Source organism: Megalops cyprinoides, chromosome 3, assembly GCF_013368585.1.
Source record: "Megalops cyprinoides isolate fMegCyp1 chromosome 3, fMegCyp1.pri, whole genome shotgun sequence".
Classification (NCBI taxonomy): Eukaryota; Metazoa; Chordata; class Actinopteri; order Elopiformes; family Megalopidae; genus Megalops; species Megalops cyprinoides.
Genome location: NC_050585.1, coordinates 6,226,830 through 6,238,932, shown reverse-complemented (window position 1 = coordinate 6,238,932; position 12,103 = coordinate 6,226,830). Strand labels below are relative to the sequence as shown.

The 12,103-nt window shown below is 41.0% G+C and overlaps 3 protein-coding genes across 6 annotated transcripts in view; 2 read left to right on the top strand and 1 right to left on the bottom strand.

Annotated features, from left to right (window-relative positions):
* Positions 1 to 2,106: 2,106 nt before the first annotated feature.
* On the top strand, positions 2,107 to 5,559 carry crebzf (CREB/ATF bZIP transcription factor). 3 transcript variants are annotated; one of them, XM_036525723.1, is made up of 5 exons: positions 2,107 to 2,327; positions 2,727 to 3,616; positions 3,848 to 3,907; positions 4,525 to 4,594; positions 5,218 to 5,559. In XM_036525723.1, the coding sequence occupies exons 2-4, from the start codon at positions 2,787 to 2,789 to the stop codon at positions 4,589 to 4,591; spliced, it is 957 nt and encodes a 318-aa protein (XP_036381616.1). In that variant the 5' UTR covers positions 2,107 to 2,327; positions 2,727 to 2,786; the 3' UTR covers positions 4,592 to 4,594; positions 5,218 to 5,559. The 3 variants fall into 3 exon arrangements, with proteins under 3 accessions (XP_036381616.1, XP_036381615.1, XP_036381617.1); XM_036525722.1 differs by lacking the exon at positions 5,218 to 5,559 and having other exon boundaries at positions 4,525 to 5,083; XM_036525724.1 differs by lacking the exons at positions 3,848 to 3,907; positions 4,525 to 4,594; positions 5,218 to 5,559 and having other exon boundaries at positions 2,727 to 3,355; positions 3,456 to 3,577.
* Positions 5,560 to 7,344: 1,785 nt separating this feature from the next.
* Positions 7,345 to 8,642, bottom strand: tmem126a (transmembrane protein 126A). Of its 2 annotated transcripts, none has more exons than XM_036525740.1 (5): positions 8,556 to 8,642; positions 8,237 to 8,346; positions 7,925 to 8,118; positions 7,726 to 7,840; positions 7,345 to 7,611 (listed from the first exon to the last, which is right to left on the bottom strand). In XM_036525740.1, exons 2-5 carry the CDS (start codon positions 8,338 to 8,340, stop codon positions 7,413 to 7,415), a joined length of 612 nt encoding a protein of 203 aa, XP_036381633.1. In that variant the 5' UTR covers positions 8,341 to 8,346; positions 8,556 to 8,642; the 3' UTR covers positions 7,345 to 7,412. The 2 variants fall into 2 exon arrangements, with proteins under 2 accessions (XP_036381633.1, XP_036381632.1); XM_036525739.1 differs by having other exon boundaries at positions 7,346 to 7,611; positions 8,540 to 8,642.
* Positions 8,643 to 10,356: 1,714 nt separating this feature from the next.
* The window catches only part of dlg2 (discs, large homolog 2 (Drosophila)), a 220,566-nt gene continuing 218,819 nt past the window's right edge, over positions 10,357 to 12,103 (top strand). The window contains exon 1 of the mRNA XM_036522959.1: positions 10,357 to 10,749. Within this exon, the coding sequence (XP_036378852.1) occupies positions 10,683 to 10,749 (67 nt within the window). The 5' untranslated portion in view covers positions 10,357 to 10,682. The remainder of the gene's footprint in view (positions 10,750 to 12,103) is intronic.

Genomic DNA, 12,103 nt, shown 5'->3' with positions numbered 1-12,103 from the left:
ATACCCTTACTTATGAACACAACGTCTATTCATCTTTCCATGTATTATTCCTGAAAAGTATGCACATTATTGATAGGACAGATTGTCCTATAGGACAGTTTTTTCTTGCAAGACACCACTGCAGTTGTTTGGCTCCGGGTATTTTCTACACTTTACCACATAGTTGCGGTTAACTTGTCCACCACCAACTCTAACCATAGCCATTTAACGTAAAATTTAGGTTCGAACTCAGGGACAGCTATTATGGGCAGAAAACGCTCCGCGCTCGTCAATATTTTTAGTGGGTGTTACTGTTATCCAATAGTTTTATTCTTGTTTTTCTTATTCCACCAAATTTTGTCCCGCTTCTCCTCCCACAATTTTTGAGATATTGACCCCAAACCAACTGTAACCCGTCCGCTCTGACCCCGATCGGTGTGCTTGTATACAGCTAAGCCGTACCCGCACTCATTCTCTGGTTTTTATCATTTTTTCATCCCTTTTTTCCCATAGACTCCCATTCATTTTCAAAATCACCCCCTCACACTTCATGGCCTTCCCACTCGGCCACTTCTCACCCCATAGCCACCATACCTCACATGTTGCCTCGGGACAAATCACCCAACACTCAGCCAAGACCGTCTTGACCCGCACTCGTCTTTTTGTCGTTCACTCATCCCTCCATCCTCCCGTTGACTTCAGTTGATTTTTCAAAGTCTTACTGCTCGGTCACCTTTCAGCCTACGGTCACAGTACCTCTGGCTGGCTCAGGTGATGCCACCCAACTCTCATTGAAACCCATACTGATCCGCACTTGTCTTGTACTCATTTATTCATCCCTCCATCCACCCATTCACTTCAGTTCATTTTTCAAAGTCTTACCACTCGGTCACCATTTGACCAATAGCTACGTGACCTGATATGCTGCTTTGGGTCATGTGACCCAACACTCAACAAACGTAGGTGTGTCCCTAACAACCATATTGTTTACCCTAGCAACTGCCTAGCAACCACTTATCAACACCCTAGCAACTGCCTACCAATACCTTAGCAACCACCTAACAACACTTTGGCAACCACCCAGCAATGCGCTAGCAACGCCCTAGCGACCATATTGTTTACCACCTAGCAACACACTTGCAACCACCTAGCAACCACTTAGCAACACCCTGGCAACCACCCAACAACGCCCTAGCAACCACCTCATATATCTTAGTAACCATCTAGCCACGCCCTAGCAACCACCTAGCAACATCCTAGCGATCGTCTCATATGTATAAGTTAGCACGTTTTCGATGCCGGGTTGCAATCACACTCTGCACTTTCTTCAGAAAATGCACTTTTCTAGTTTAACTTTTTATTTCCTGAGAATAACAGTACAATCCACAACTGTACAAGATCTGGAATGTTACAAAATATAACAATATTTGTAAAACTAAGAATACAACATACACAATATAAGCAAACAAGGACCAGGGGAAATGAAGAGTTCATACAACCATTCATACAGTTAGTTTACATACAGCAAGAAAACAGAACATACAGCAAGAGTCTGCATCGCTTTATCATTCTTTGAGGTACAGATTATGTTCAAATATTGTTTAAACTCCTGCTTAAAAACAAAAAAGAAAGGGGCGTTTGTCAGTAAACTTACATTAATGAACGTAGAACTAGGCTAAAACGACTAATAATAATAACAAAATATTGGGTCTCTTTGTCTTTAGTTACATTATAAAAACCAAATAATACATCTTTATACAATGATGTGAAATCTTCACATACATTATGTTTGATAAATAAACAGAATTTCTTTCAAAACGTAATAGTATGGGGGCAACTCCAAAATAAGTGCAAACAGTTTCATTTTCAATCCCACAAAAGGAGCAATCACGGTTGATATCCTTTTTAAACCTTTTTCAAAAATGTTTAGTGGGATAGATTCTATGCAGCAATTTGTAGCCAATTTCTCTAACTGCATTTGTAATTGGATATTTTAGCGGGACGGTCCTTCTACATTGCTTTTTCTAGCTCCACCACGCTCGGAAAACCAGGCAAACTCCCGTGTGTTTGACGTACCAGTAATATCGCGAGAGCACGGGGTACATCCGGGAACATACGCCATGTTTTTCTAGTTGCGTTGTAAGTACGTATCAGTAGTGGTGGCGTTCGTAAGTAAGTGGAACGACGTTAATAAAAAATCTTGACGAAGTTGTTCATATTTTGCTGTTTGTACCGACCTGTCTACAAGGTCGTTTGCCAGCAGGAACAAATGAACAGTTTGAATTAACCACTCCTGGTTCGATACTGCAATAATTGGCAGCCTTCTGGAATTCTTGCCTTACATACTGGTAAGTTTTTTTTCCTGCGTAGACAAGTTAGCATGCTAGCTAGTTAGGTTGAAATACGCTTTGTCATTCTCCTCTGGTGGAGTGGATTAAGCCAGTCTACTTAATATTACATGACAAACTATTACAAATGCTTAGATTTATTTATGGCAAAATTTGTGTTGAACGTACGCATTTCGCGGAGTTTTGGGGAAGACTGAGCTGACTTGTGTTAGCAAGCATTGTTTCATATGAGGGCATGTGGCGCAACGGCCATTGAACAATGTTAGCTAGGCCTCACTGGCTACCAGGGAATCAGCTCTAGCTAGCAAGGAAAACTGCGTTCAAGAGGTAGAAGTTAGTTACCAGTATGTAATCGGGACAATAAATGTGATTCAGTTTAACATTTATTGTCTGTTTTAGGTGTGACCTGTGAAAAGGCGTAACGTCCCACGGTAAGGAGGAACCAAGCACAAAGGCGACATGATCACCAGGAAAAGAGCGCGAATCGGACCCAAATCTGAACCCGAACCCGAGGCCACCAGCTGTCCGGTTGATGTCGACGCCAGTGAATTGATTGAAGTTTCTGATTATGTGCAGTCATCTCCAGAACAACGGTTCTCGCCAGAAAGCGAAGAGAGTCCTGACTTGGACCTTGACGATTTTTTCAGTGTGGACGATTTCAATTGGCAACTGGATAAGGATACCCTGTCCTCATTACTCGACTTGGGGGAGAGTGAATTGCCGGGTCTTTCAAGTCCTACGCTGAAGGGAAACAAGAGCGATTCCGTACCCGGGATGGGGAGAGCCGATGGGGTGCGCTCATTAATATCGCATGACGGGGGTGTCGTACAGAAACCGGGGTGTAAGAATACCGTACCTGGGCGGATCAACAAGAATGCCATTGCAGCGAGGCTGAATCGTTTGAAGAAGAAAGAATATGTAAATGGTTTGGAGAGTAGAGTGACCTCTTTGGCCGCGGAGAATCGGAACCTCAGGCAAGAGAACGAGCATTTGAACAAGAGAGTGGAAGAACTGGAGGACGAGACGAGGTATCTGAGAGCGGTGTTGGCTAACGAGAGCATGTTGGCCCAGCTGTTGTCTAGACTCAGCGGTGTGAATGGCATGAAATTGTCTACCTCGCTTTTCCAGGAGCCCAACAAAAACGACCACGATTACGCCCTGCCGAGGAAAAGGGTGAAGGTGGAAGAGAGGGAGACATCTGCTGGCGTCTGCCTGCACGTTGACAGGAATCACGTCTCTGTCGAATTCTGCACTAAGTGCGCAGAGAGCGCGAACGCGGCTCTTAAAATGTAGGGTCAAGTAACTTTCATTCTCTTTCGCAGCTTTTGAGACTGAACTTGTTGCTGGAAAATAGTGTAAATGAACTACAGGGGGGACGTACCTGCGAACACTGTAATTGGCAGAATGATATACTGCAGTTTAGAATCTAGAGAATCCTAAAGAGAGCATGCAAACTTAAGTTTTGTACGCGAATGTTTCAATACAAGTTACTGCTAAACCTGTTGACAGTTTTTTTCTAGGTGGTTGATCTGCCTTGCTGAATATGGGTTACAGAACATCCGTGACTTCATGACTCCATGGTAAGGATCATATAGTGGAAGATGATGCTCCTGGAAAGAATTATTTTGACATTGTTAAATAGATTTAATTCTTTTGTTTAAAAGCCTGTGTCCGAGGCATGTTAAACCTTGTGTAAATATTTCATTGTTAAAGCAGGGACAGAAATTATCAGTTTCCTTATCTGTTGCCTAGTGAAAGTACATTTTTTGATCTAAGCAATATTTCAGATTTTTTTCTCGAGTGGTGGAGGGAATAAAGTACATGGGGTAGTGTTTTGCAGTGAATCTGGCAATATTGGATCACTGCTAATTTCAGTCCCTCCTTAGTGTGTATGGATTTTGTTAATTTGAAAGCTACAGCACTCAGAATTTGCTTAATCAAGTAGTTCATGCTGAACACACAACTGTAAATGTACTGTAAATAAGATGTGGTGAGGTTTCACAGAGATGAAGTTAACCCATTTGACACTGACCATCGAACGAATTGAACAGTTAAACTCGTGAAAGTGACGAGACCATAAATTGTTTACTGGTGGTTGGTCAGTAAATGACTTTAGACGCAGATTCTCTTTGTGAAACATCACCGTTTTTTGGAAGAAATCTTTCATTTAGCGTCCTTATTTTTCTTTATGCTAAAGTGGATTCTGCTGGGAGATGCTGAAGAAACGGGACCAGCTGCTGGCATCTTGGCCTGCTATATGTTAAAAGGTAGTATAAGATATGGTGTAAGTGGTCTGCGGCCTTTATTGGCACTTCCATCACATTGCACATGTTGGAATGTGAAACTTCACACGTTGTGCATTACAGGTTTATGTTGGCTGTACCATTAGTTGGTGCAACTGAAACCACAAGGCTTTGTAGGGATTGTAGAAATATGCAAAGACAACTTCTTGACTAGAGTCTTTTCCTTGAGTTGATTATTCAAGCTGCAGAATGACATCCTGATTTCATAAAGAACAGTGCGTAACAGAAATTTGAGCTGAAATGGTGCACACAGTATTGCACTTACATGCTATGCTGATGTCCCTGGTCTGCATGTGTGGGTTCATTAGTTTGAGGAATGTGTATTTAGTAAAATCTTGTCAGCAAAAACAGTTGATGTTCAAAGTTTCTTTGATTTCTTTGTGTTTAAAATGTAAGCAATGTTTCATTTACATGGTAATCATGTTATACAATAAACCCCATTTTGATCATCCACTTATGTTTCTTATCTGTATGAGTTCTTTGAGTTACATAGCCATTTAAGTTCTTTTTCTTGCTGTCAGTTACTTGTCTGTTGCCTTTGTATTAGTGGTTGGCATTAACACATATCTTTTTCTCTCTTTAAACAGCAAGCTTTGTATCTCCAACTTATTTTTCCCTCATCAAAATGGATTAAGTGTGGTAATGGTATTAGGCAGTCTGGGACAAGCAAAGGAAGGAAGATCCAGACTGAAACTGTAGAGTTTATCCATTGTTTTTACAATTATCCAAGTTAAGTTCATACGCCCCTGGTTTGGTATAGTCATTAAATTGGTAAAAGCTAGATGATAATTTTTTTCTGATGGTTTGAAAAGTTGTGTGGGGGAAATGAGTAAAGTGGAAACAGTATGTGCATGCATATACATACTAGTGAAGCATCCCTGAAACTTCATGTTGAGATTTAAAAGCTGTTCAAAGCATAGTCATAAGGTAGTGAGCATAGTGAGCAAGGTAGAGCATGATCTAAATACCATCGGTAACATTTAACAATGCTTTGAAAGTAACTAATTGCATAAAATCACAGGAACGTTATTTTCTGTATACTTTTAAGGAGCAACTGATCAATCAGTGTTCATAACAACATGGTAACTGAGAACCTAGCTAGCTACCTCAGTGTCTTTTACATGGCCTTGCTAGTTGATGCTTGAACTATTAAGCCATATCTATCTGTATATCTATCTATCTATATATTAGACTGAAGATCGTCCCCTGTGATGGCCGAAGACATTTTTCTGTTGTTAGTCTCTACATAAAAAGATCCATGTATCATGGTAATGTTCTCTGCCATTTAGTCTTCACTACATTCACATGTATTCATTTGACAGACATTTTTATCCAGAGAAACCTTCAAAAGATGAACTTTTCTACCTAGAACTGTAGCGATTGAGGGGGGACTGCAGGCAGCAAAGCATGTCTTGTGTTTAGATTCGGATAGAAATGCTGATTTTTGAAATGCACAATAAAGCGACCGTGCTGGGATAAACTTTACCCCGCTACAGTTATGGACGCTTGCTTGCGATGCAAGCTTGTCATACTTGTTAATTGATTGGCTAGGACGATGAGAGCCTTTGCCAGTGCGAACTGTGTGCTTGAGAACACTATTGATTACTTAATGGAAAGGCAGTACAGAGAATGGAGCTAGCTTGTGTTCCAGCTTTATAAATTTTAAATATTAGCTGGTAAAAAGCATTTTGCAGGATGAAGTGATGTGTATGCAGGTGCATAAATTTGCTTCAGTGTTTAATGAAACACATTTTGACATGGAGTGTAACTTGGCTGTCCTGTGAAGGCGGTGCAGTAATCTCTTCCTGCCCTTACACTTGATCTGAAAACACAAGCTACAGCAAGGACTAAAATGTTGTCATAGAATGTTTTAATATATGACTGGGGGGACTTCAGAAGGTTTGGTTTGGTTTGGTTTTGCCTTCATAAATAAAAGAACCTCCATTGGTTAAAAAACATTCTTACAGATAAGCATAGTCCAAATTTGTTTGAGACATATACCAATGTCATGTATAGCATCACAGCAGTGTCATCTTCATCTGGCATGGTGTATCATGGTGATGGACATTTAGACATCTCCAGTGTTTCAACTTGTAACATAAACAGAAGGACCCTACATTTAAAGTGTGTTCCATTGTTTAAAGTTTCTATAAGCTATAGCAGCCTGTTGCACCACACCTACAGTTCATTTGTAGACGACAGACAGCCAGCAAGTTAGGTAAAGATAAATTGCTGGTGAGGTTAAATACATAAGTTTTACATGAAGCATATTTGGCCTGAACTGGTACTAAACTTTTGTTTTGCAAGATTTGCAATGTTTTCCTTTGCAATACCATAAACCTCCAGTTAATGTGCATTATTGTATTCCACACAATAATTTGTTAAAATGTTTGTAGGACTACAGTGGTATTGTCTTCATTTACATATACTGAAAAAGGCATGTAAAGTGCAGAGATGATGATGTTATTGAACATGAAAGAGGGTATATGTCCTGAAAACCACCAACAAGGGGCCCAGAAGATCTTTTCAACTTTACCGTCCATAAATGATAAACATGTCATTTTATGCCAAAGCAGCTAAAGGTCACTATGAAAACCAGTGAAGTATAGTGGGACTGAACAATTTTCTGTGAAATTCTACAGTGCCTGGATCTGTGTACCAAAGATTCACTCACTACTTGCAAATTATTGAATGGTTTACTGCATTCTTAAAACAAACTCTCCAAGCACAATTGATAACAGACAGTCATAGTATTTTTATACATTTTGGTCAGCAGTTGCTTTCAATCGTTAAGCTCTTCACTGTTTGAGGTGGGAAGTTCAAGCATTTTAATATAGATCCCATAGTGTTTAGACCCCATATAAAGGCCAAAAATGGCCTGCATTAAGAATACAATACCCATTCTGTTCAGGATGGGCTGTGTAATGTTAATCCAGAATCGTAGCACATTTCCCCTTTCTGGCATTGGTGCAGTGTTGTATCTGTTGAACAAAGAAAGAGTTTAGGACCACTGTTACCAGAATCTATTCAGTACAAGAGACAATGATGTTTCAGTAATAGCAACCAATAAAATACAGAACTTGCAGTGTACCTACCTTGTTGCAAGGCCAGCACTGACCGGTAACGCCAACAGGACTGGGTAAAAGCCACCAGCAAGTGCACTGACCAGTCCTCCGCGGATTAGTGCGCAGGTTGGACAGTTGAGCTCTCCTGCGTACCACACGTTTGTGTTAACACCGGAAATGGTACACTGAAAGATGCTTTTATATAAAAAAGCTATTTTCCAACACACACCTGCCAACAGCGGCTGTGACACAGCTGCGTTGTACAATGCCACGGTTGTCAGAAACGGCAGAACTGTCATGGGTAGACTCGACGTGATCAGACCCTGGGTGACGTTAAGCACTTGCCGATAAAGAGTGTTGGCAAAGAGCCCAACACACGCCCCGCTGACTCCAAGGAACAACGGGCCATTTGCAAAAGATCTCCTGAATAATGACATTAAGCACATTAAATATTACATGGTATACTAGGAGTAGCTGGTGACAACATAGATGCAGAGGCATCAAAATCAAAGATTAATAATACCTGACATACTCAACATACTTATCATTTTCTGGTAGGCGCTCGAACTTCTGCAAAAGTAATCCACGAATCGATTTTGGAGGCACCCTTCCCGTGTCGTTCACAGGCAAGGTGTTTTGCGACATGATGAGCTGTAAAGTTCACGTGCGCGGTGAAGAAACATGACAATACATCTCAAATTCCACGTTTCTTTAAATATGTTAAAAACTCATTAGCTAACCAGTTCATTTAGCAATCCAGCTAGCAAGCAATAAAGATAATGGAAAAACCCTTAACAATGAAATAATACAGACTACTGTTTTGTATCTTGCATTTGACAATTACATTATTTCGTTACCACCTCTGCAACGTATCCTGTAACTGTGCAAACTGCAATGTTTTGATCCGAACAATCTGTCACATCATAGTGAGCGCAGCCATCTTTGACCAGCGACCACACGTGTCGCAAATTCAACCTTGAACTCGAAATCAAGGAAGTAGTTTTAGATTTTCCGATTGGTCAATACGCCCGCGGACAGGCAAAGATCTCTAATGCGATTGGATGTATTTCCTTCAGTCACAGCGGATAGTAACCAGCCTTTTCGTTGCTAAGGTGAATCTGCGGCTGATGCAGCTGGTGGTGCTGCTCGGTGGCGAGATGACTTGATGCCAAGGTAGTTAGCTACCTAGCTACGTGGCGATGGAACGAAAGCAAAGTAAATGCAGCAATCCAACATGAACTTTACAGGAAATACTTTATAATCAAAGTAACGGAGATGCTAGAAATGATTTGAAGAGCCACGCGTTTTCGCGGAATACTTGCAAGGCTCCTCCGATAGGCGTCGCAATGACTGACAGGAATGTAGCTGGCTAGCCAGCTAATGCATATACTGGGGAATTCTATTTCTGCTAACTAGTGTTTACCTTGGTGGGTAGCAAGCTAACGCAGTTGTAAGTTTGCATGCATTGAATGACATGCTATTAATATTATCAGGTAATGATGATATTTTGAGTAGCTTGCTATAGCTAGCTATGCTGGGTAGTCAAGTTAGGGAATATGAGCTAACTGGCTAGATTGCTAAGTTAGCTGGCTACAATTCAATGGAAAAATAATGCTTCTCCTCAGCTAGCTGCACTGGCTACAGCACTGTCATTGGCAGTTATTAATCTGAAGCCAGCTACTTAGCCTGCTCGTTACATATTTGAATGGGTCAAGTTAATGGACTATATTTTTGCATAGCAAATAATATAAGTACCTAGGTCATACATGTTTGGATTGTTGTCCAGTGAGCTATCCAGCTGCATCATGTATGGACTTAATAGGTAGATCTAGGTAGGTAATGTTAGCTACTTAACGTTACCTAGCTACCAACCTGCCCAGCCAAGGGACATCGACCACTTTCGTCGGATTTTGCTGTATAGTTTACTAGCTAGCTAACTAGCTGCAGTTTTTCCTGCACTATAATTGAAGGACATTTTACATATAAAAACAGTTGTTGGCCATGTGCTCACTTTTAAGTAAGTTAATACGGGACTGAACAACAAATATTGCGCCGAAACTATTGGAGGAAAATGTCAGCCGGCTAGCCGGTCGTATTCAGTTACCAAGCTATTTACATCCTGTCAACACCTGTGAGGCATTTCTTTCGTTTTTCTTTGAGATAGCGAGCTATCACTGTGCCTTTAATGTTTGTTTGGACTGCGATTGGTTTCCTTTTTTAAATCCTACGCTCATCACATGGGAGGGTCACTGACACCATGCCAACAGGCTGCTTGTGATTATGAAGACGAAAAAGTGATGGAACCAGGGGGCGATCTTGCTGGGGACCTCTCACGAAACGGAAAGTTTCTTTGAATTAAGTGCGCAAACCTGGCGCAGTCAGCGTCGCTGTTTGCAGTGAAGACATCGCTTTTACTCCCGCTGTGTCGGCGTGTGCGGAGAGGAGCGAAAGAAACGGCACCAGCGTCAGCCCATCTTGTCCGGGAATACGTAACGTTACAGGGGAGATTTATTTGGTACACTTTTAGCAGGACCACCTGACCAATGGAGAAAATATTCACCTGTGTTACATAGTTTCAATTTATTACCGATTTTTAACGTCACTTCTTTTTTTGGAAATGAGTATGCATTACGTCAAAGTGGAGTCCTGTAAGACGTGGAATCGAATGGATCCTCTTTCAATGGGTGTAGCACAAATAGAAAACGTTGGCAAAGTCAAACATCATAATCTTTGTTTTTCAAAAAGTCGCGTTTTGTATAGCATTGCCAGCAACCCAGCGTCTGGGATCTGCCATTCTAACCATGTCTGACTGAAGTTTTTGAGAAACGATAAATACCAAGTACTGGCTGCCGCTCTTTGTGCCTGCACGTTTTTAAATGCTACACACTCGCCAATAATACGTCTTGCGAACGGTTTACATATTCGCCTGAAACTTTTCTAACTCTGAATATTATAAGTAATAGAGAGGAGAAGAGGAGACTTTTTGTATGTTGTTCAGCACTATAATACACTCAACGGATTGCCAAGAAGCAAGGATGCCTGTGAGAAAAAAAGGTGAGTGTCTTGGCAGAGCTGAAGTAGATCCACCGAGCTAACAGGTGTTTACACTACCAAAAGGGCCTGTCACGGTGTTCTCTGTGTCAACAGATGTGTTTCTACACGACAATTTCAGGCAGTCGTGTGGGGCCGAAAAATGGCCTTTGGCCTCCACCCTTCTATGTAGGATTTTGGTTACTAAAATGTGATGAGCAAAATATGAAGGCTGTTTTACGCTATTACATTGGCATTGCTTTCAAGATATCAGCTGTGGATGTAGCATACGCTACCGTCTAACGTACCCATACCGATGGTCGTCTACGGTGTGGATTTGCTTCTTGAATTGCTGTACGGCAAGGCAGGTGCAGTTCAACCGCTATACCTCCGAAATTTTACTGCTATAATTTGAGACAAGCAAGCGCTGCATCTAAATGCTTAATTGTCTTTTGATTTGGCTCACTAGTTGCAACTGCGCAGAATATCAACAGTTTGTGAGGCTTTTGATCGTTTTTCCTGCTGAACCCAGTATGATCTTTCAGCAGGTTTGGAATGTGCATGCTATTATTCGTTTTTTTACACTCGCTCACTTACATTTGCAGCATGTAATCTCTGGATTTATATGATTCGTGCTTCATGTTTTAAATATGGCGATTCAGTAGTAATGTAATTTTAGTTCGCCTGGCAGTGATCCGTATAAATAGCCCGTCCAGTGTAGCTTGCTCAGTTATGACCCCAAATGATCTTAGTCGCTGTGTCTGTAATTATGTTACTGGAGGCGTTTCACGTCAAATTGTTCAATATGTAGACTTGTGGGCTTAACTAAAGCTATTTGGGGTTAGAAGTGTCACCACTGGGATATAGACAGGAGCTAAATGTACTGATATGACCTGGCAGCTTCTTTTTTCTCAAAGAACAAAAAAATGCGGTACATGGCCTAATCAAACTGAATGATTTGGACAAAACCAAATAACTGACGTTAATCATTGTATAGCTCATTTTCAGGAGCACTTTGGCAGCCCTCTAGTGAAGGATTCATAGATACCTTGGCCCATTTACCATTTCAGATCACTTATCATTGGTTTATAATTACTGAGTAACTGGATAATTTTTATAGCCATATATCATCCTCCCTAATACAAAAAAGTCTCTGAGATGAGTGTAGCACTCCATTCACAAAATAAAGTTCCAGGAACAAAAAATCATGGGATGTCAAGGGAGAACATTTAGGTCTAATATTTAAATGTTACATTATATAATAAAGTCAGTACCACAGCTTAGTTTTGACATCACTGGATTTCCAGACCGTATTAAGTTTAATGCAGAGTATGAGGTATAGTGGCTGTACAGCTGATCCTTGTTTAAAGGGGCACTC